Consider the following 22,680-nt stretch of genomic DNA (forward strand, 5'->3'; position numbering starts at 1 on the left):
TAGTTCAAATTTCCAGCAGCCTTTTTAACTACTGGCTTTGATTTCTATAACTTATCTCTCCTTTTTTATGACTAAGAACTTGTCATACATAAAAGAGAAAATTGTTTTGTTTCTCCAGCCCTCTGATTTAAGATCTTTCTTTTTCTATTATTAGTAAACACAATTTATCCTTGGGGAAAATAAACACCTACCTTAGCTGTGGCTTGACTTCCACGATCACATATTTCCCTAACACTCATTTCCACATTCTTTTTCTTTCTGAGACCCTCATCCATCCCTCACAAATGTCTTCCAGGTTTAGACATGGTGGCTTCATTTGCATAAATTGGTCATTTAAAAATTTTTTTTCTCTTCATAATCCCTATAGCAACCAGCTTCTTTAGAAACTTCTCCAGAAAGTCCAAAGATACCAGATCTTTTAACTGAGAACATTTTTAATAGAACTAGTACAGGAAGAGCTTGTTTCATTACCATAGCCTTGGCCTTTCATTTATTTTTGTAAAATGAAAATCATAAAAAAAAGTCAACTCAGCTAGATAGAATTGGTTAGGTATTCTGGTGCTCATAAGTTATTAAAGAATGTGTATAATTTTAAAAGATGTGGTCTCACCCATTTTAAAGAGTTTTTCACTTATTCATTAAGTGTTTATTGAGTATATTAAGAACTGCTTGAAGCTTTTAAAGATTCAAGTAATCATAAAACTCAGAACTGCCTTCCTGCACCTGCAATCATGCTAGATAAACAATAAAAGGTAGTGTGTAATTAAACATTGAAAGTATAAAACAGCCCTATAGGCATTAAGGGAAAAAATGGAAATCTTCATTTTCAGTTGACGTAAGATGAAATTTGAATTGGGTTCTGAGATAGGAAGGACTTGAAAGTTGAAAGAAGTAAAAGCATTATTCCAAGCATTATTCCAAAAATAGAAAGTAGCATGAATAGTTACATGGAGGGTAAATCTGGAATGTCTGGAGGCATAGTGAATAGATCAGTTTGTCTAGAGGAGACCAAATTGAGGGATATAAGACAAAGCGAGACGAAAAGGCTAGATATAAGGCAGATGTAAAAAGCCTTGATGGTCAATCTAGATTTTCTCATAGGTGATAGGATTAACCAGTTAAAAAATAGGAAATTTATCTAAAAGAAAATAGAGAGAGTAATCTAAAAGAATTTTGAGATGACTTGAGGGTCTTTCTTCCTGCCTTGTTTTTTCTTTCCTCCATTTTCCTACTCTGCTTTCAGCCAGTGATCTTAAGAATGACACAATTCTAATTGCGCAATTTTTAAATGTCATTCTCCTCTTTTTAAACAGTTCAACAGGTTCATAGCAATTTTTAAGATCTTACCAACTTAACACAAGGTCTTTAAGATCTGGCCCTAAGCTTGCCTCTCCAGACTTGTCATTTACATAATAGGCATCATTCAAACCCCTTTCCATCTTTCTGAAACACGACTTCACTCCTCCTACTCTTTCCCTTTTTTTGTTTGGCATACTCTTAACTGATCCTGAGCCCTCAGTTTAGATTCACTTCCTCAGGGAAGTCTCTCCAATCTTCTCAAAACCAGATTAGGGTTCCTGCCATAACTCATCTCTATGACAGCACTTAGGACATGTATCCTTGTCTGTGGCATACCCTCAAGAGAGGGGTAGTTTCTCCAGCACCGACCAAAGGGCCAGGAACGTAAGAGATGCTCAAAATTATGTTAAAGAATGAAAAAGCAGGAAGCAGAAAAAAATAAGAGTCTGTGGCAGTTAGTCATATAGTAGTTTTAGCCATTAAATTCAGGGATAGGCTCATGGCAATGGAAAAGAAAGGATGAGTGGGGCACAATTAAAAAATAAAAAAAAAGCTAAATGAAAAGTTCATGAATCTGAATTCTGAGTTGATGCAATTTGGTATATATAATTAGAAGAGTCATCTAGTTCAGTAGTTTCCTAATCCTGGCTGACCATCCGAATCATCCAGAAAACAGGAGTAACTTTTGTTTTTGACGTGTTTTAACTTCCCCTGGCCATTGTCATAACCACTGGCTGATATTTAGGAACTACTTACCTAGATGTACCATAAGACCACTTCCAGCACTAATGCTCTAACTTAATCAAGATCACCATAAACAATTGCTAGAACTTCATAAGTAGCTGAATCTGAGAAGGGAGGGATTACACCAGATTTTTAAGCTAATTGTCCTAGAATCACAATTTACATATAAACAAGCGGCCAATAAAAACTTGATTAAATGAAACGGGAGCAGGAAGAGGGAGCACATTTTGTAAGAAAGGGTAGATATGATGTTGGATATGAGTTTATCAACTGACACCCTACAATTATTTGTCCTTAAAGGCTGTGTCAACAGAGTGCCCTTTTTTCCTGCTTTAGACTATTTGTCCATGGTTTTGCTATTTTGGCTGTTGTAAGGATTACCTCTTCTTTGGGTTATAGCACCCAATTTCTCTTTAAAGATTTACTCTCCCTTATTTTGTATACTCCTGCAGGGACTATTAAGTCAGGTATTGCCCTCTCTTAGCTAAGATTTAATGACTCTCTCCTAGACTTTGAAAACTTGAGTGTCCTAAGGGCAGAAAAATCAGTCAGTGATCATCATTCTGACAATGGCACTAAATTCCTGTTTCCTAGATCCCTAGGCTACCCTGGTTTCTGTCTCTTTAATTTAGCCTTGTTCTCAGGCCTCTTCATTATTTCTATGAACTATCCAATATCCTTCTAATAAATCCCCATGTTACTTAGTAAGCCATTTCAATTTCTGGTACTTACAAACAAACAAAATAACAAAAGCTACTAGATAGAAAAGAAAGGAGGGAGAGAGGGAAGGGAAAGAGAGGGAGGGAAAGAGCAATCCAAGTGATACATATAATTTTAAATTTTCTAGCAGCCACATTAAAAAAAGAAACCAATGAAATAAATTTTAATGCTGTTTTATTTAAACCAATATATCCAAACTATTATTATAACGTAATCAACATGAAAAAATATTGATATTCTACTTTTTTACTCCAAGTCTTTGAAATGTGGTACTTTACACTTACAGCCCATCTCAATTCAAATGCTAAATTTTCAAAGAATATGAAATAGTCCTTCCAAACAATAAAATATGTAATACAGGAACATATTTCATACTGCTAGTTTTTAATTAAATATTCAGTTTTTCAGTCATAGTAGCCATATTTTAAGTGTTTGGTAGCTACATATGACTAGGCTTACTGTACTGGGCTGCATAGCTTTACATTTAATTGACCATAAGAGTGAAGAGACTCAGGGGACAGTTTCTTGATGGATCTAGTACTTGGAAAGAATTGGAAGTTTCCACACTTCCAACAAATTCAGTTATGAAAGGATTCAGAATTGTGTGAAGACCTATAGAAATAAATATCTCTTCCTCAAAATGATGTTTCCTTGGCTGTGTAACTAAAACAGGTTAACACATTATTGTAAGACCTAGCCTCTATTCTACAATTTAGTAGCATGGAGAGATCAAAGAGTTGTCTTCTCTGTGTGGGAGTTTAATTCAAAGTTAAAATTACATTATCACATACTCTTAAATCACTTCTCATTTATTACATTTTGATGGGTGTGAAGATTTTGAAGATTCGTTTTAATTATAAGTATTTTCACTGTCAAAAATGTAGAATTTTGAGTAGCAGCTTGAGAATTTGACTTTTATCCCTCAGATAATAAGTTACTGTACATTTAGGAGCAAGAGGTGACATAATGAAGTTGACGTTTCAGGAAAACAAATCAGAATCCAGTGTGCATGTACACTGCTAACAAGAGGTCCACAGGGAAGGTATGGAGCTTCTAGCATCCCTAGCTAGTGTACATATGCTCTTATTTCTGTCAAGAATTTTCCTCTTACATTGACAAGACATGTGCTCATCCTTCAAGATCTACTTCAAAGTTAGCTGTTTCCTGGATGCAGAGGGAAGTCACTTCTTCACGTCTGATCCCACAGAACTTCAAAATCCTGAACAGAAGTCAAATTCAAAGAGACAAAAGTAGAATAGTATTTGCTGGAGAAGGGAATGGGGAGTTATTGTTTAAATGGGTAGAGTTTCCATTTAACAAGATGTGAAGTATTCTGTGGATGCATGGGTGTGACAGTTGCACAAAACCGAATGACTGGAAGGCCTTTCCCTTTCAGATATCAACTTACATGCCATGCCTTTAAGAGTCCTTCCCTTTTCCAGGGCAGAATGGTTTAGGTACTTTTACTATACCCTCTCATAAACCCCATTTTTCTTATAGAGCTCTTACTAAAATTATAATCTTTAGCTAATTATGTGGTATATTAGTTTGTTAGGGCTTCCACAACATAATAGTTCAGGCCAGGTGGCTTAAACAACAAAACTTTATTTTCTCACAGTTCTGGAGGCTAGAAGCTCAAGATCAAGTTGTAGGCAGGTTTGATTTCTCCAGAGGCCTCTCTTCTTGGATTTCAGACGGCCAGCCGCTGCCTTCTCACTGCGTCCTCACAGGACCTTTCCTCTTGCGCATGTGCATTCCTGGTGTCTTCCTTGTGTCCAAATTGCCTCTTCTTGTAAGAACACCAGTCAGACTGAATTAGGACCTACCCTAAGGGCCTCATTTTAACTTATCACCTGTTTAAAGGCCCTATTACCAAACAGTCATACTTTGAGACAAAATTCAGATGCATTTTGGAGGGACACAAACTCGTGACGGGATTACCTCTATTGTTGCCACCTGGTAAACTCTATGACGACTCTTTTCTTGTTCTCATTTTATGACCTTTACAGTTGTTACTCTCTCTTTTCAGAACGCCAATTGTATATACCAGCGGTCCCCAACCTTTCTGGTACCAGGGATCAGTGCTATGAGAATCTATGCCTAATAATCTAAGGTGGAACCAAAGTGGTGATGCTAGCAGTGGGGAGCAGCTGCAAATACTGATGAAGCTTTGCTCACTGGCCCACTGCTTACCTTCCACTATGCAGACCGGTTCCTAACTAGTTCCAGTGAGCAAAGCTTCATCAGTATTTGCTGTGGCCTAGAAATAGGGGAGCCCGGGTTTGTACAACAGGTTTTTCTCAACTTTCAAGCCTTAGCACAATCATTTGTCAAGAACCATCTCAGGTCATCTTAACTAAAGGAACCCAAAAAGTCATTCTATCACATCATCATTTTTTGACTCACCAGAACATCAGCTCCAAGAAAAGGAGATTGTGTGTTTTTCCAAACCAGAGATTAGCTCAATGTTTTACAGAGTTATGAATGAATGAGTTCTAATAACCACTTATTGAATTATAACATTGTTTAATCCATTGAGAAAACCTCCCCAGCAGGCCTACATTTTTATGAAACTTTCTGGATCTCAGCTCTAACACTTACTAGCTCTGTGAACTCTGGCAAATCCCTTAACCTCTCTGGGCCTCAGGTTCCCTAACTACGTACAACACCTCCAGAGTTCTTATGAGAATTAAATAATTAATACGTTTACGGTACCCAGTAAAAGAATGTGGCATATAGTGCACGCTATCAGCTGAAATGCTATTACACTGGGGGGTTTTCAAAGTGTGGCACCTGTGAATACTGTGAAAAATGTCTTTAGGTGGTACAGAGCATTGAAGCTATCATCTTTTCAATTAACTAGATTAAAATAAGGTCGTGTTCTTTTTCTCATGTCTTTGACCATCTCTTGCTATTCTTCATTTAATAGAAAGATCACTTAGGTTCAAAGACGCACACAACCGTTAATCGATGAATTTAACATTCTTTTCCATTGTATTTCTAAAACCAGATTGCCTGGGTTTATACCCACCTCCCACAGTATGACTTTAAAAGCGATGCAGAATATAGAAAGATCGCCTTTCCTGTGAAACGTGAAAGAAACGGTCCAGGCGGGGTAGTGTGGCAACTGTCTCAAAAGTCTCACCAGGACAACTGAGTCAGCGACGCGAGACAGGACGGAGTCCGTGAGGCGGGGCGCCACTCGCCATTGCCCGGCCCTAGGCCGCTCTGCCGGGTGAAGAGCCTGAGGGGCCTGGCTGAAGCCCTCGGGGGAAAGCAGCCAACAGCTCGCAGCGACCAGAGCTCGGGCCTCCACTGCCTTCGGCCTCTTTTGGGTCTTCCTGTGGCATTAAGACTCTTCACCGCTGCATGGGCAGTCGCGCCCTTACCCCGAGTTTCAAGGTGAGGTAAGGACTACCTGAAGCTACGCGCGAAGACCCCGGGACACGCTCGAACGCGAGCTACATAGGCGGGACCGCGGGGCAGGGAGACGCGCGCTACGTAAGAAGACGCCGCTGCGTATGCAGCAGTGCGCATGCGCGGCCGGGCTCGTGACGGGGCGCGGAGCACGGCGGAAGCCAGCATGGCGGCCGAGCGCAAGACAAAGTTGTCCAAGAATCTGCTGCGCATGAAGGTGCGGGGATGCAGGGGAGCCAGGCCAGGAGAGCAGGGCCATCTAGTCCTCCAGGCCTGGCCAAGGCCGAGGCAATGGGCATACAGGGGCACCTGAGATGCCCGCGGGCCTCCAGCTCTTGCGTTCATTCATTCACTTAGCTCCTGCTCTGCGTTAGGTACTGAGAACCGGATTAGAAATCCTGCGGATTTTCTCATAAAGCCCGCAGTTTTAGGATACAGCGTACTAAACGCGGTGATGCTAGAAACGCCAGGAGTCCCAGGAACTTATTTGGGCTTTTGAGGGAAGTGGTCCTTTAGTAGACTGAAGGGTAGATGGGAGGGTAGGGGCATAGCAACATAAACGGAGGGAAGGACGAATTCAGAGGTCTGAGAGGCAAAAACCAAAAAATCCATGGTGAGCTTGAAGAACTAAAGGTAATTCAGTATGTGTGAGAGGCAAGTAGCAAGAAATGGAGCTGGAAAGTAGACAGGTTATAACATGCAAGAAATTTTAGGCCAGATTAAAGATTTTTCTTTTTTTGTGAGCTTTGGGAAGCTATAGAGCATAGGGAATGGTTTCAGCTGTGCTTTTTACTTTTCAAGGTCACTTTAACTGTCCTGTGGAGAATATGTTGATAAAAGACCCGACAAGGGACAAAATTGCAGTCAGACCATCATCTAGAAGTTTAGATGATCTGGGAGAGGGTTGAAGTGGGATTGCGATGGAATTAAAACAGTTGAGGTGAAAGTGAGTTATGTCACTCAACTTTAAGCAAAATGATTTTTATATTTCAAATTGAATCAATTTAACGAAATAATATCAAAATGGATGGGGGAAACAGGTAGCTAGAATGAATACAGGAATTAAAATAGGGGAAACAACCAATCGTTAAAACTTAAATAATAATAGCAAACATTTATAGCTCTTGCTATGTGCCAGACACTATTCTAAGTGCTTTATTTATATCAACCCAAGAAATCCACAAAATAACCCTTGGACGCGAGTACAGTTATTATCCTTCTCTAACAGGAAAGACAATGGAAACAAAAGCAAATAACTTGCCCAAAGTCACTTACTGCTAATAATAGTAGTGTAGACAAGACTGAAACTCAGACGGTCTGACTCCAGAGCCCCTTGTTCTTAATTACTACTGGTTGTTGAACATTTATAGATGTAAACTCTTAGATGTCATTATTAGAGAGTTGTAGAATTTCCAGGAAGAGGAAGCGTGGCATGATGTTTCAAAAGATTAGAGAGGAAGTACTGTGTGTGCAAAATTTGAATGGAGTTGAGCTGGGATGTAACTAGGGATGTATAGGGTGATTGAGGGTGGAGGGTAAATCATAGTGTAATTTATGGTTTCCAAAGCTCTTTCATGCCTATTAACAAAATTCAAATCTTAACAGTTCTTAACAGTTTTCTCTTGACTTATGGTTTGTAATCATGTAGATTTCAAAGATTTCAAATGGAATGGATTGATAAAGCAGACAATGAAAAGATTTGAGCAGTTTTGCTCTTGGAATAAGTCATATGTGCTGGGCGATTAGGGCTTAGACCAAAGATGTAACTTTGGAGTTAAGGATGAAGATACTAACTTAAAAATAATTATTCACCCCCTATACAAGTAGTTGAGACTCAATTACACATCGGAAGCAAAGGAGAGAGAAAAAATACCCAGGTTTTCTATTTGGGTTAACATCTTTGGTCATTTGATAAAAATGAACTTATTGAAAGAAAAGCAGGCGACACTATACAGATAAGTGGAATTTTTTGTGAGAAGGAATGGAGCAGCTACCAGAGGTTGCTATATCTATGATTTTAGCTATTTTGGACTCTTAAGACAGGAGTTGAACTTTTTCTGAAAAGAGACAGATAAATACTTGAGACTTGTGGGCCAGTCTCTGTTGCAACTACTCAACTCTGTCACCGTGCCTCAGAACCAAATGAGTGTAGCTTTGTTCCAATAAAATTTTATTTACAACAGAAGTCCAGTCTAAGGACTGCATTTTGTGATACCTGCTATAAGTCCTCACTTGTGAGTAAAATTAAATCACTAGTTTTAGTGTGTGTTCTTAGATGCTATGGAGTCAGAAGAATTGAATTGCTACCTAAGTCAGGAATTGTTTCATATTCACAGGTGTTCTATCCTTTCCATGTATATAGAAATGTGTGTGTGTATTTCCGTACATATGTATGTGGCTATTTTGTATACCACAAAGAATTTCTACTTGATTTAAACATAGGAGATAAAAGGTCAGTTGGCAAGATTGGTGAGTTTTGCCACTAAGAATATGAGCGATGAAATAAGACATCTGGGTTTAAAAGAACCATCCAAGAAATGAAATCTGGAAAAAATAAGACAAGTCTAGAATCAGTTATATTCAGAGAACCTGTAATGAACTCTTCTGTGTGTTAGGTGCAGCCTAAGTACCAGTAATACAAGAAGAATAAGAGATGTCTACATTCAGAATCTCAGTCTTTTGGGAGACACAGAAGAAGCATAATGAACAATAAGCCAGTGTTTATAAAGTTGTTGTAGAAGCAAGAAAGACTTACCAAAGAACATGTGCTCTGGGCCTTCACGAATTAATATTTTGACAGGCAGAAAATGGAAGCATAATGTTGAGTAGCAGACACAGAAGAACTGGGAAGCATGGGGTATGCTTTCCATAAACTGCCAGTTCTTTCCTGTGATAAAGATATAAATAACAGAGGTAAAAGAATAAGGACAGGCTAACAGTGCAGAGCCAGGAAGTTGATAGTGATGTAATCCACAGAGCTTATTTCACCATTTTGCATACACTCCTTCATGTGTGTGTTTGTGAGTGTGATACTTCCATACACTTTATTGTATATAGATTCATCTAACTACCACACATTCAAGATACAAAACTTCCATCACCACTAGTTTCCCTTGAGCTACCCCTTTGTAGTCACATCCATTGCCTTTTGTCATCCCTAACCCCTGGGAACCACTAATCTGTTCTCCATTTTTATAATTTTGTTATTTCAGGGATGTTATATAAATAGAATCATACAATATAAAACCTTCGAGACTGGCTTTTTTCACTCAGCATAATTCACTTGGGATCCATCTAAGTTGCTGAGTATATGAATAGTTCCTTCCTTTTCATTGCTGACTAGTATTTCATGCTGTGGATGTACCGTGGTTTATTTTAACTGTTTACCTGTTGACAAGTATTTTGGTTTCCAGTTTTTAGCTACTACAAATATAGCTGTTGTGAATATTCGTGTATAAGTCTCTGAGTGAACATAAATTTTCATTTCTCTGGGATAAGTACCCCAGAGGACAAATGCTGGATTATATGGTAAGTCATGTTTAGTTGGGTAAGAAACTGTCAAGCTGTTCTCCATGGAGGAGACCCAGTTTCCCCACATCCTCATCACAACTTGATGTTATCCCTGTATTTTATTTGTGAACATTTTTCAAATTTTTTCATTTCATTTAGTAGTCATTGATAAAGCCCTTATGCCTAAAAATAATTGTGTTTTTGGAAGGGCTAGAATGGAAAGAAAAATAATATGGAGGCTGGATAAGGGAAAGAAATGGCGATAAATGGAAACCAGTGGAATCCTAGACCTAACTTATCAGTGTTTTCTAAATTTATTTTCTCCTGTATTGATACTTTATGACTTTTCTGTGATTAGCTTCTTGGTTTGTTCTCCTGTCTTCTGGAAATTGAGCTATTGTTTATTCTAGGGAGAGACTAGCAGCAAAACTTGTTTTCTCTATTGGCCTATTTTGAGGTGAGCTGCAAATATTAGAATAAAGAGCAGCCATAGAGTTGACTAGCATTTCAGAGGATAGATATAAATGAAGAGCAGGTTTACAGATGTAGCTTTGCTTCAGTCTACATTTATAGAGCCCTTACTACAAACCTTTCATTATTCTGATACTGATAAAGACAATTCAGGCACAGTCCCTGCCCTGAAGGTCTCCAGAAGAGACAGATGCTCAAGAAATTAAAAGGTGGTGAGGTAAGATTGTTTAGGTTTCTGTGGGAAGCTTCTAGGATAAAGATGCTGATTTTGCCTGCAGCTGACCAGGACAATTTCACAGAGGTGGAGTAGTTTTACCTATGCGGTAGGGCTAGGAGTTAGCCAGGTGGAAGAGGATGAAAAGGGCATTCCAGACCAAGGTCGGCAGGTACAAACATCAGTGTATTCTTGGTTCAGCAAGAGATTCACCAAGCTAGAGATAATGTCTTTCGTCCTCTTCTGCCCCTCTTGCTCTGTCTCTACCTGCCTGTCCTGATCTGTGAATCAGTCTTTTGCCTTAGTCCTCCCTCACTGGCCATTATGTATCACATATTTAGTATTAGTGTGATACTTATCGAATACAGTTTTTTGGTGCCTGTTTTATTACGTCAGAAAAATAAAATATGGTAAAGATCTTTTTGAAGTCTCCTAAAGGAAGTACACATGTTGGTTTTGTTTATGCTCTGTCGGGCTCCCTGCTAACCTAGTGTGACCTTGTCAAAGGCAGAGCTAAGCTGCTTGATCACCCTACCCCCACCCTCAATCATGGGGATTCCAGGAGAAATAAGGAAGAGCAAGTGGAAGAATAAAGTTATTTGAGTTCTCTCTAAGTTAGAAAAATTCGTTGCTGACACTGATTTTGTTTTGTTTTGACAGTTCATGCAAAGGGGCCTGGACTCGGAAACCAAGAAACAACTAGAAGAAGAAGAAAAGAAAATCATTAGTGAAGAGCACTGGTACTTGGATTTGCCAGAGCTTAAAGAGAAAGAGTAGGTTATTAAAAATTATTTTGATGACACGTTGGGCATTGAGAGAGAAATCCCTGTAAATGTGATTTACCATTCCAATGACATAAAGCCTATGAAATAGCATCTATTCTGTTTCTGGAGTTAGCCTTGCAAATGAGAGGTCTACTTGGATTTATACATTTTTACTAGCCCTCAATCATCATTTATAACACTTCTTTTTTTTTTTTTTTTTTTTACATTGAATAAAGGAATGTAGCCTACATCTCTCTGGGAATAACTGGGGACCCGAAACTCTCTAACTAACTTTCCTGCTTACCTCTTTTCTAAGAGCCATGAATCCCTTATTATTAGTATGGATGTTGAGGGAAAGGAGGTCTCTTCCATATCTGCTTCCTACTGAGAATGGCCATAGTCCCTGCCTACAGGGGTTTCATGGAGCTCTTTCCCTTCTAGCCTCAGTCAGGGTGGGATTTCCTGCTGAAGTGCCACCTCAGTCTCTAGACAAGGAAAAAAAGATACAAACTCGTTATTTAAATCATACATCTATTAATTTCTATTATTGATTTGCCTATTAAGTGAGTAAAGGGAAACAGGCTTGGTTAATATATTTCTTAAAGAGTAAAAAGAAAGACCTTTGGCTTAAAATTCTTTCCCCTCCTCAGACTCTAAGGGCCCTACCTGGTTTAACGCTATTTCTGCTTAACCATAGGCCGATGACCCTTATCAATAGCCAGAGGATCTGAGTCGCCAGGGCAATTATTAGGATTTGAGGGAGGGAGCCTTTTTCCAAAGAAAGGAGGAAAGAAAACTAGGTTTAAGGAAAAGATTAACTTTGCAAGAGATGTCCCATTTCATTTCCTGCTAAAAGATTAAGAATTTACAAGTGATGTCCCGTCTCAATATCATTCATTAATTTATCTACATTCTTCTGAAAGATACCTATTATTTCTCCTTGAAGCTTTCCTTACCTTAGTAAGCTCTGTGGTGTGGTGGTTTTACTTAAACTTTGTCAAATGACTGAAGGTGCTGCTTGTTACCTTCAGGCGCATTTATGTCTTTCTTTACTTTATACATTCTTTTTTGTTTTTAACATGTTATATTCCCTTGTTCATTTGGCTGACCTCTGGATCTTTTTTGGAAAGTTAGATATCCTTCTCTAAAGATAGGAAGTATGTCCCATCAGGAGGGATGGAAAGAAAGGTACTTTATTTTCTCTGCTTGCTTCTCTGTGTACTTAAGAAAATTTACAGCTTCTCAAAGGAAGATGTTATGAGGAAGGGAAGATAATGTCAGAGAGAGTATGGATTTAGGAGCAGGAGGGTGTAGAAAGGGACCATGACTGGTGATGAGCTATAATTTTATGCCTTGACTAAACTTGCAGAAAGTATCCCAGATATTTTATTACTTACTCTTATTGATTTCTGTCTTTTCAGTATATTTACCCCCACCTCCACCCCAATACAGCATGTTATTCCCAGAAAAATGATCTTTAGATTTTTTTCCTAGGAGGTAAATGTCTCAGTTCATTTGGGCTACTATAAAAATAACCACAGACTGGGTAGCTTATTCACAACAGAAATTTATTTCTCACAGTTTTAGAGTCTGGAAGTTCAAGATCAGGAGAATATATGCCTGGATTTAGATTGTGTCAAGGAGAGGCAGTCCTGCAGGAAGTGAGGTGCTGGCTGTACTAGAAGGCCAGGGAGAGAAGAATCTACAGAACAGTGATTCTCAAAGTTTCAGGCTCAAGGACAGTTTACATCCCTAAAAAATTATTTGTAATCCACAAAAAGTGCTTCTTTGTGTAGTTTATAGCACGTCAATACTTATATAAGAAATTTAAGCAGAGTTTTTTTAAATATTTAAGAAACTCATTACATGTTAGCGTAATAACAAATTTTGTGTGAAAAATAACTTTAACAAGACAAAAAAAATACCAGCGAGAGAAAATTACATTTTTGCAGATCTCTTTAATGTCTGGCATAGAGACAGCTGCATTCTTTTAACTCCTGCATTCAGCCTATTTTAGTATGTTTTGGTTGAAGTCTGTGAGGAAAGTCCACCTTCACACAGATGATGTAGATGAAAAGGGAGGGTGTCGTAATAGCTTTTTCAGATAATTCTTCTTTGATGCTACTCCAAAACTCAATAAATAGTAGTTTCTTAAGAGTTAACTACAGTGCAGAATCTGAAAACATTATCGAACTTTTATAATCATGGGTCCATCTTACATTTTGAATAGATCTTTTGTCCATGTGTAATTTCATAACATCATGTATTTCTCATTTGGAATATATCAGTTTAATGAGGTATATAGATTTTCCAAATAACTCATATCATTGTACATTATCAAAAATCACATTTATTAATATCACCATGGATTTCATCAGAAAAGTCTTTAAGTATTGGGAAGCCGTCAAGCCCAAAATGACATATACAAGCTATTCAGAATTCTAGTTTTTGCTTGAAAGCTTGAATTTTGTTATTAGCAACAAGTGTTGTCGTTTATTTCCTTTTAGGTGACAAGTTTACTTTATTCATTTTCAAGAAAATGTCAAATACCCAAGTCTGAATAAGCATAAGTATAGTGTCCAAGAAAAAAAGTAGCTAGTTCAACTCATAACTCAATCACATAAGTGAATTTTCTTAAGACAGTCATCATACTTCAGTTATCAGAAGTACCTTATATATGCTTCCCATTTTGTGTAAAGAATATTTTTATAAAGTGTAATCAAGGGCTGAGATTAATAACAATAAGTTTTTATTATTTCAGCAAGCACATAGTTATTGGCTTTTTTTTTTAAACTGTGAAAGCCAGCAATGAACAATGCAATGACTGCTAGTACAATCTGTATCACTACTTTAATTCATAGTAAGATATGATTGTACCCATAATTACCCACTGGGCAAATGTCAATGTAGTAAAAAAGACAGTGTCTTAGTGTCATCATGAAAGTAACTTTGAGCTCCTATCATTTTTACCTTCTCACTCCTTTCTAGTCATGGAGGCCTCCTTACTGTTTGTCAGGCAGGCTACTTACATTCTCTCAGGACCTTTTAACTAGTCCCTCATGTGTTCTTTCCTTACGTATGGTCATATATTGTTCCTCACTGTCTTCTAGACTGCTCAAATGTCACCCCATCCAAGAGGACTGTCAAGACCACATTTCATAAAACAACCAAAGACAGACTCTTTAGATTAAAAGAATTTGGATGAGTTGGACAGAATTCTGTTTTCATGTCTCTTGTTTAAAGGTGGAATTGCTGAATTGAGAGGTTGGCATATGAGAAGCTTTCAGACCAGTTCCCAAAGTGATTATACTATTTTATATTTTCTCTAAGGAAGTATAAGAGTTCTGGTTGTTCTACACTCTTTCAATATTTGCTGTTATCTTTTTTTTTTTTTTTAACCTATTTTAGCATTCTAGTGGTAACTCATGGTTTTTAATTTGCGTTTCCTGGTGGCTAATAATGTTTAAGGACGCATATGTGCTTATTGGCCATTTCCATATCTACCTTTGTGAAGAGCGTATTCAAATCTTTCATCCATTTTAAAAAATGAAGTAGTTTTGTCATTTTTTTCTAACATTTGGTATCACATATTTTTCCACTCTATACATCTGTCGATCTATTTTATTTTGATGTATTTCACAGTAATAGACATCAGTACATTTTATCCCTTAACTAGAGTTCAGTGTTTATATAGGGTTTTTTTATTTCGTTTTAAGGTAGAACTTACATACTTCTACACAAAGATTCTGAATATAAATTCTTTACGAGATATATGTATTGTGAATATTTTTCGTAGTCTGTACCTTGCCTATTTACTTTCTGTTTTCTTTTGATGAGCAGTTTTTATTAATTTTCTTTCATTAAATTTTTTCCTTTTATACTTCTTTCTGGATGTTGTTTAGTGAATCTTTGCCTGTACCAAGGTTGCAAATATATTCTGTGTTTTCTTGTAGAATTTTTATAATGTTAGCTTTTAGATTTTTATCTATGATCTGTCTCTAATTTTTTGTGTATGATGTGAGGTAGGAATCGAGGTTCATTTTTCTCCTTTAGATAACCAGTGGTCCGAGTACCATTTATTGAAAATATTTTTCTTTATTCATTGCATCGCTTTGATGCTGTGGTCAAAAATCAATATGCTATGTTAGTATGGATCTAATTCTGGACTTTATTCTGTTGCATTGATATATTTTTCTGTCTTATTGGCTTGATTACTATGGATTGCAATGAGTCTTGAAATCAGATTGTGTAAGTTTTCCACTTCTTTTTCAAGATCTTTTTACTAGCCTATGTCCTTTGCTTTCCTATATGAATATTAGAACCAGATTGTTAATTTCTCCCCACTATCTTCTTACCCCCTCAAAAGTAGGACTTTGATTGACATTGCCCTGAATCTATAGATCATTTTGGAGAGAAGAGAACTGATATCTTAACAAAATTATATCTTCCAGTCCATAAACATGGTATATCCATTTATTTAGCTATTATTTAATTTCTCTCAGCAGTTGTTTATAGTTTTTGGTGTAGAGATTCTGTGTATATTTACCATTAAATATATATTTACATATTTCACATTTTTAAGTCCTATTGTGGCCTTTTTTCCCAAAATTGTTGTTCTTATGTATGTAGCAATTGATAATTATATATTGACTTGGTATTTTGTAACTGCGCTAAATTGACTCACTAACTCGTAATTTTTTTTAAGATTCCTTAAGATTATCTACATATACAATTATGTCACCTACAAAAAAGAAATTTGCACCTTTTATTTTATTTTCTTTCTTTATTTCATTGTCTTGGATCTCCAGTGCAGTGATAAGAATGGGCATCCTTGCATTTTTTCTGATCTGAGGGGGAAAGCATTCACTTTTTTACCAGCATGAGAGATTTTCCTTTCTCTTTCCAGCTTCTTGAGGATTTTCATAAAGAATGTCAAATTTTGCGAAATCATTTTCAATGAGATAATCATATGATTTTTCTTTTTTCCTCTATTAATGTTGGAATTATTAATTTTTGAATATCAAAACAACCTTACATTTCTGAGACTGGTACTGGCCCATGGCCTGCCGGGCTGCACAGTAGGTGAGCAGCAGGCAAGCAGGCAAAATTTCATCTGTATTTACAGCCACTCCCCAACACTAGCATCACTGCCTCAGCTCCACCTCAGATCATCAGACATTAGATTCTCATAGGAGCACCGGTCCCTGGTGCCAAAAAGTTTGAGGACTGCCGCTCTAGAGGGAGCGCAGCCCTGCCAACAGTGAAACCACTTTCAGACTTCCAGAATTATAAGAGCATACATTTCTGTTGCTTTAATCCACCAATTTTGTGTTAATTTGTTACAACAGTCCGAGGAAATTAATGCACCAGATAATTGTTCTCCTCCTGGAAATAATTATTTTTCCCTTGACACCGTGGACTTACCCAGCACATGCACAGCCTAGTATTCAGCCAAAGAGTCAAGGGGACTCAATATGTAGGCCCCAGAATTCCTTTAGGTATCTCCCTTGCTCTGATATCTTTACCCATATATTTTAGCACCTCCGTAGCCCTAAATTTCAATTTGTCTCTTCAGGTCAGTAAAACTAGGCTCTGTTTGAGCTCTTGCTCCCTGCTTCACAGTCTACAGATTGCCTCTAGTCAGAAGGTAGGAATTCATGGGATTCACTTCATTTGGTTTTCCTCTGTCAGGCATCATAGTCCTATGCTTTGACTTGTTCATTGTTTCTTATTTTGTCCTGTTTTATAGTTGGTTACCCTAGGAGGGCTAGTTTGGTACCAGTTACTACCTTATGGCCAGGAGTAAAACAGCCTGCTTTCTTTTTATCCATTGTATGTTATAAATCTTTTTTTTATCTGGCACCGCCCTCTAGAATGTAACCCCCATGAAAGCAGAGGCTCTCTTATTCATGTCTCTCTAGATTCTAGAACTGCCTGGTATACAGTTCAATTTAACAAGTGTTTCCTGAGTGAGTGAAAGAATAAGTGAGTCTTGACAAGAAGCAGGGTCTTCTTTCTACCAAAGAAGCTATAAAGGCCAAGTATTTGCTTTCCTAGCATGCTTTTTGATAGATAGCTAGACTATGGTCAGATATGCTCACTTGAGACCAGGGTCATGAACTGGTAACTCAGAGGAGAATCCCTTTGGAGACTGAAATATCCACACCTGCATCTTGTTTCTGGGGTAACAGTGGCCTGCCCAATGCCCTCTTTGGTGTCCAGTATTTAGCTTTCTCAGCAAAAGCAGCATTATTTTTACTAGGGTAGTTTCATAGCATGATTTTGGTTTTGGATCAACCACCTAGCCACGCTTATTTCTGCCCATTTTCCAGTTCTATTCATCCACCTTTCCCAGTGATTCTGTGAGATACCCAATAGGTAGCCCTACAATAAATTCCTTCTCTGCTTAAGTCATCCAGGGTCCGTCATTGTTTATAGGCAAGAGTTCCAACTAATAAACTCTCTTAAAGCTGCTCAGGACTTTGATTTCTGGATATTTAATAAGAACTTGATGGGGCATGTAAACATCAAGGAAACTTTCCTTCAAGTTTGGAAAAATTCAGGTTTATTATAAATACTGTAGGTCCTTACATCGTGTGGGCATTTATACAAATTAAATGTAGTATTTAGAAGAGGCTGTGCATCCAAACTGCAGCTCTTGTCTCCTAATGCCTTTGCTGGCCAAATTAATCAGTTTTTATTTCTAACCCTACGTTAGAAATCTTACTGTATTTTTACTTGATTCTGAGAACCAAATGATTGATTTTTCATTGAAATCTTGACATATTTGCTGTGCTTTGTTATAAGTAGACATGGTATTAATAAAGGTTTATTTTCCCATTTAGGAGTTTCATAATAGAAGAGCAGAGTTTCTTATTATGTGAAGATCTTCTCTATGGTAGAATGTCGTTCAGAGGATTTAATCCTGAAGTTGAGGTATTAAATATAATTGCTTCAAATGTTAAAATTTTACAATTGAATTCTTTTTGCTAATAATTGGGGTTAGGTTTTTCTTCACCAGGTATCATTTTTCCTCATTATATAGAAAATAATGTCTTGAAATATTGCCATAGCTATTTAAAGAAATTGCAGGCCTTGCAGTCTAGTTTATGGTAGAATTGAGTAGATAATTTAATAAAGCAGTGTAAGTCCCTGACAGTGCCAGTGTAAATGTTAGAATTTCCGCTCAGGTCTTTCACAGGAATGTCAAGATTTTATTTATGTGATGCTATAATGAAAAGTTATTTTCTGGCATCTATAAATGTATCTTTTCTAATGGAAGAAATATTACTTAAAAATTGAGTCATTTGACTTTTTAATGGACAGGTTTCAATCCAAGCTTGTAAATAGATTTTTAAATGAATCCTTTGGGAAGGTTGTTTGAAAAGTAAACATTCACCTTATAACTAAGCTGTTCATTTGAATTTTCCTGCCTCAAGCTTGTAAAGAAGCAGAGACCTTAGTTTAACAGATATTAGAACTCTGGCTGTTTATTAAAAGGCATCCTGTCAGGTACTTGACCAACCAAATGGAGGTTTGTGATAAAAAGCTTTAGTTTTATAACTAACACTTGAAGCCAGGGTTTCTCAGCCCTGGCACCATTGACATATGGAGCCAGATCATTTTTAGCAGCCCCTATTCTCTGCCTGCTAGATACCAATAGTGTACATGCAGGCACATACATGCATACACACACACACACACACATAATCACTTGTGACAACCAACGCTATCTCTAGATACTGCCACAGGTCCCATGGTGAGCAGAATCTCCCTGGTTAAAAAACACTTCTCTAAGGATGCCTATAGAGAAGCACAGATAACCAAGCTAATTGCCAGTTTACTTAAAGATTATAGGTTGGTTTTCTTCCCTGCCCCTCTTTTTTGAGGGGGTATGATAGTTAAACTGTTAAATTTACTTTATACAAAATCAACACTAGAAGTGTTTGTTTTTAATATATGCTTTCCTTGTTTTGACCTGCTTAAAGCTTTAGATTGGGAAGAGAAAGAGAGCAGTGAGGCAAAAGGGAAAAAAAGCAAAGATTATGAGTATGTGATGGCCAAAGACTGGGGCCGTGGGTAGACAGGCACTCTAAAATATGGCTGGTGCATGGGAATAGGAGTTGATACAGCCCTCAGAATTTCATGTGAGAGGTCATTGGAAAATGGCTTTAATTACTAGCACTCTGTACCACAGTACTTTCTCTCTGGGGAAAAGTTTTGAATTGTTTAGCTTACAGATCTGAGCTGTCAGAAAATATCAGAAAAGTTCAATGTACCTGGTTATGAAAAAAATGATACCAACTTGAGAGCACTTTATTATAAACAGGATATATTTAAAACCTGTTCAATATTGTGTGTGTTTCTAGAGACACCTAAATAGAGTTTATTTATTCAGTAAATACTCTGTGCCTATGATGCATCGGCCCTCTCAAGGCACTGGAAATGCAGTTCCCACCCTAGTGTATGCCTTCACAGAGCTTGTATTTCAAAAATTATTTTATTTTCAGTCTTTTAAATGTTGGAAAAGCTAGTTGTGACTGGCTTCTGGTCTGCTTTCCCCTCCTCATTCTGCCTTTGCTATAAAGAAACATTTTTTTTTTTAAATCTCTCAGAGGGTAACTATGAAGAAAAGGTTAATGTGAGCACAAGGGATAGATGAGAGACCCGTAGAACATGGACATCATATGGGATACATTATCCACCCTCATGTTTGGGGGTGAGGCAGGTCCTCCCCGTTATACCAGGGCCAGCCTTCCAGTTCTTCCATCCAGTAATGTGCTACCCCCAGCACCACCACCACCAAAAAAATGCATTTAAGATTACTCTTGACTATAGTACTTACTCTATTTGGCTCAAAGATGAGAAGTTCAGAGAAAATCTAAAAGTTTACTTTTTCTTTCCCCTACTCACTTAGAGTGTATTAGTAGTGTGCCTGCTTCAGATATAAGTAAATAATAATAAGGTTTATGATCTAAAATACAATTTAAATTCATTAACAGCAAGTCTCATCTAGAGGGGCTTTGTCTTACTATTTTTTTAATTCAGAGCTGACTTGTGTTAGCATATTAAGTATTACAGAGAATCCTTTATAAATTTTGGCTAGTCCTGTAGATTCTGTGACTTCTGTTTTTCTACCTTCAAATACATTTGACACCAGGTCCTTTCACAAGCCTTTTCCAGCCCTGATAGCCAGTGTTGGTGTATTTTTTAGAAATTAATGCTTCAGATGAATGCTAAGAACAAAGCAGAAGAAGTTGAAGATGAAACAGTGGAGCTCGATGTGTCAGATGAAGAAATGGCTAGAAGGTAACCGTTACCTTGGAACAGCTTTGTAATCTGGGCCCCGTATACATTGGCTCTCAAATGTGCACTCCTCTTTCCCCACAGTCTCTACCCCAACAGGAACATGACTGTTTCTGATTTTTCTGACATGGCCTGCGTTAGATTCATACCTGTCACAGGCTGTCAGTTGAGGGCTCATTTCCAGTGCTGCTTCTAATACATATTTTAAATATACATCTCAATTTACTTAGATAATACAAAAACTAAAATCAGTAGAAAGTTTAATCATTCTTAGAGAAGCTCCTAAGTTTTTAAATCAGACGGTTTATTTTAATCATAATTTTTATTTTTTTTCTTTGTTGCATATTTGGTTTGATATTCTTGACAAGATTTGATTCTTACCTTTTTTATTTGAAATGAAACTTGTGCTATATATCATCTTAACAGATACGAAACCTTGGTGGGGACAATTGGAAAAAAGTTTGCCAAAAAAAGAGACCGTGCCAATTATGAAGAGGATGAAAATGGAGACATAAAACCAAATAAAGCAAAGAAGACATTCTTAAAGCCCCAAGATTAAAATGGATGCCTTAAGACATGGCTCAGGGATGCCTTGTGAGAGTTAACATTTTTCGAAACTCATTCCAATGGTTTCTGATATTGTAATGTTCACTTGTAAAGAAATGTATAATTTTGTAAACAGGCTGTTTTTAAAACAGTTGTATGATGGATGTTATACATCCTTTGCTTAGTGGTATTCATCAAGAGTGGATTTTTACCTTTGATCTTCAGATGTACATAGGTACATGGTTGCTTCCTAAAGATTTTTGGCCTCGGGTTTTTTCCAGTCACTGACCTTGATTTGACTGATAAATTAATACCAGTGTTTAAATTGTTTTTATGTTTACATTTTACTTGATACTATTAATCACGTCAAGCCAATTCATACATACATTTTTGGAATCAAATGTTATGAGAATTTATTGTATTTAAATTCATCAAGAACAAACACGTCCAGCTTGAAGTACTTGCATATTAACAAGTCATTGTCAATTTGTGGAATTATGATTTTTTTTATTTAAAGCCTTTAATAAAAAAATAATAATTATTCTGTTTTCACATACTTTTTCTATTCTCTTATATTTTCAAATAATAATTTTAGTCTAATTCAGTCTAGGAACTTTTATCCAATTAGTAACTTTAAAAAACCAACCACTTTAGAATATGGTGATATGTATGTATGTGTGTATATCTGTCTAGAGATGCATACCTAGGACTTCTAAGAAATACTCATTTCATTTCCCTTTGTTTCTAGCAACTAAATGAGGTATGCGTCTCCTCTCTCTCTGGATCTCCTCAGATTTTGATTGCCCTGGGACCTCAGTTCTCCAGTGAGTTATGAAAAAAGTCATGAATTTGAAGTTAATCTGGCTCTTTTTCGTTGTGAAGGTGAGAGCAACGCACCTTCCAACTCTATACATCCTGGGGCAAAACCTAGAAGATCTTCCCAGTGCTTTTCCAGCACAACAATCCATGAATTTATGGAATGTCTTATTCACTCTCATGGTCTGTACAGTATTAAGGATAATAGACAAATGTATTTTATAGTAAAAGAAATGTGGCAATGGGTTTGTGCCTCTGGAATTCACTGGCCTTAGCCCATACCCCATCATACAGGAGCGGCGGACATAATAGAATGGTGGAATGGTCTACTTAAGACTCAGCTATGGCCCTAAGTAGAATATAACATTGCATCTTAGAAAATGTAATTTATGCTTTGCATCAGTGACCACTCAATGGGGCTGTTGCTCTCATCGTAGTCAGAATGTATGGTCTGGAATCAAGCAGAGAGAGAGAGTAGCTCCTTTCACTGTTAAACCCAATAACCCACTCCCAGATGTTTTGCTTTCTATCCTTCAATTTTGAGTTCTGTTTGGAGGTCTGGGTTTCTAAGGGAGGAATGCTCCCACCAGGGAACATTGGTTTCATTAAGACAGAAATTGAAACAATCTGGTCATTTTACCACTAAACCAACATGCAAAGGGATTTACCCTCCTGGCCAATGCATGTGATCTTGAGAACAAAAGGGCATTTGCGCTGTTCCTACACAATGGGTGATGGAGAATTATAAGTGGGACCCACGGACATCTTTTAGCATTTCCATGTCCAGTAACAAACTTTAATAGAAAGCTACAGCCCCCTCGAAGAGGCAGGAATGATTTAGACCTTTTAGGCAATGAAGTTTTGGGTCACTGT

The 22,680-nt window shown here is 37.3% G+C and overlaps 1 protein-coding gene and 1 long non-coding RNA gene across 3 annotated transcripts; one reads left to right on the plus strand and one right to left on the minus strand.

Moving 5' to 3' along the window:
• Window positions 1-1,485: 1,485 nt before the first annotated feature.
• On the minus strand, window positions 1,486-6,385 carry LOC120622968 (uncharacterized). The gene is made up of 2 exons (XR_005658605.1): window positions 5,795-6,385; window positions 1,486-4,552 (listed from the first exon to the last, which is right to left on the minus strand). It is a non-coding gene; the product is annotated as an uncharacterized LOC120622968 (long non-coding RNA).
• Window positions 6,250-21,543, plus strand: MPHOSPH6 (M-phase phosphoprotein 6). 2 transcript variants are annotated; one of them, XM_039888804.1, is made up of 5 exons: window positions 6,250-6,397; window positions 11,036-11,148; window positions 17,985-18,075; window positions 20,354-20,448; window positions 20,872-21,532. In XM_039888804.1, the coding sequence occupies exons 1-5, from the start codon at window positions 6,299-6,301 to the stop codon at window positions 21,002-21,004; spliced, it is 531 nt and encodes a 176-aa protein (XP_039744738.1). In that variant the 5' UTR covers window positions 6,250-6,298; the 3' UTR covers window positions 21,005-21,532. The 2 variants fall into 2 exon arrangements, with proteins under 2 accessions (XP_039744738.1, XP_039744739.1); XM_039888805.1 differs by lacking the exon at window positions 6,250-6,397 and adding an exon at window positions 8,819-9,037 and having other exon boundaries at window positions 20,872-21,543.
• Window positions 21,544-22,680: the final 1,137 nt, after the last annotated feature.

The sequence above is a fragment of the Pteropus medius genome, unplaced genomic scaffold, assembly GCF_902729225.1.
Source record: "Pteropus medius unplaced genomic scaffold, Ma_sr-lr_union100, whole genome shotgun sequence".
Taxonomy (NCBI): domain Eukaryota; kingdom Metazoa; phylum Chordata; class Mammalia; order Chiroptera; family Pteropodidae; genus Pteropus; species Pteropus medius.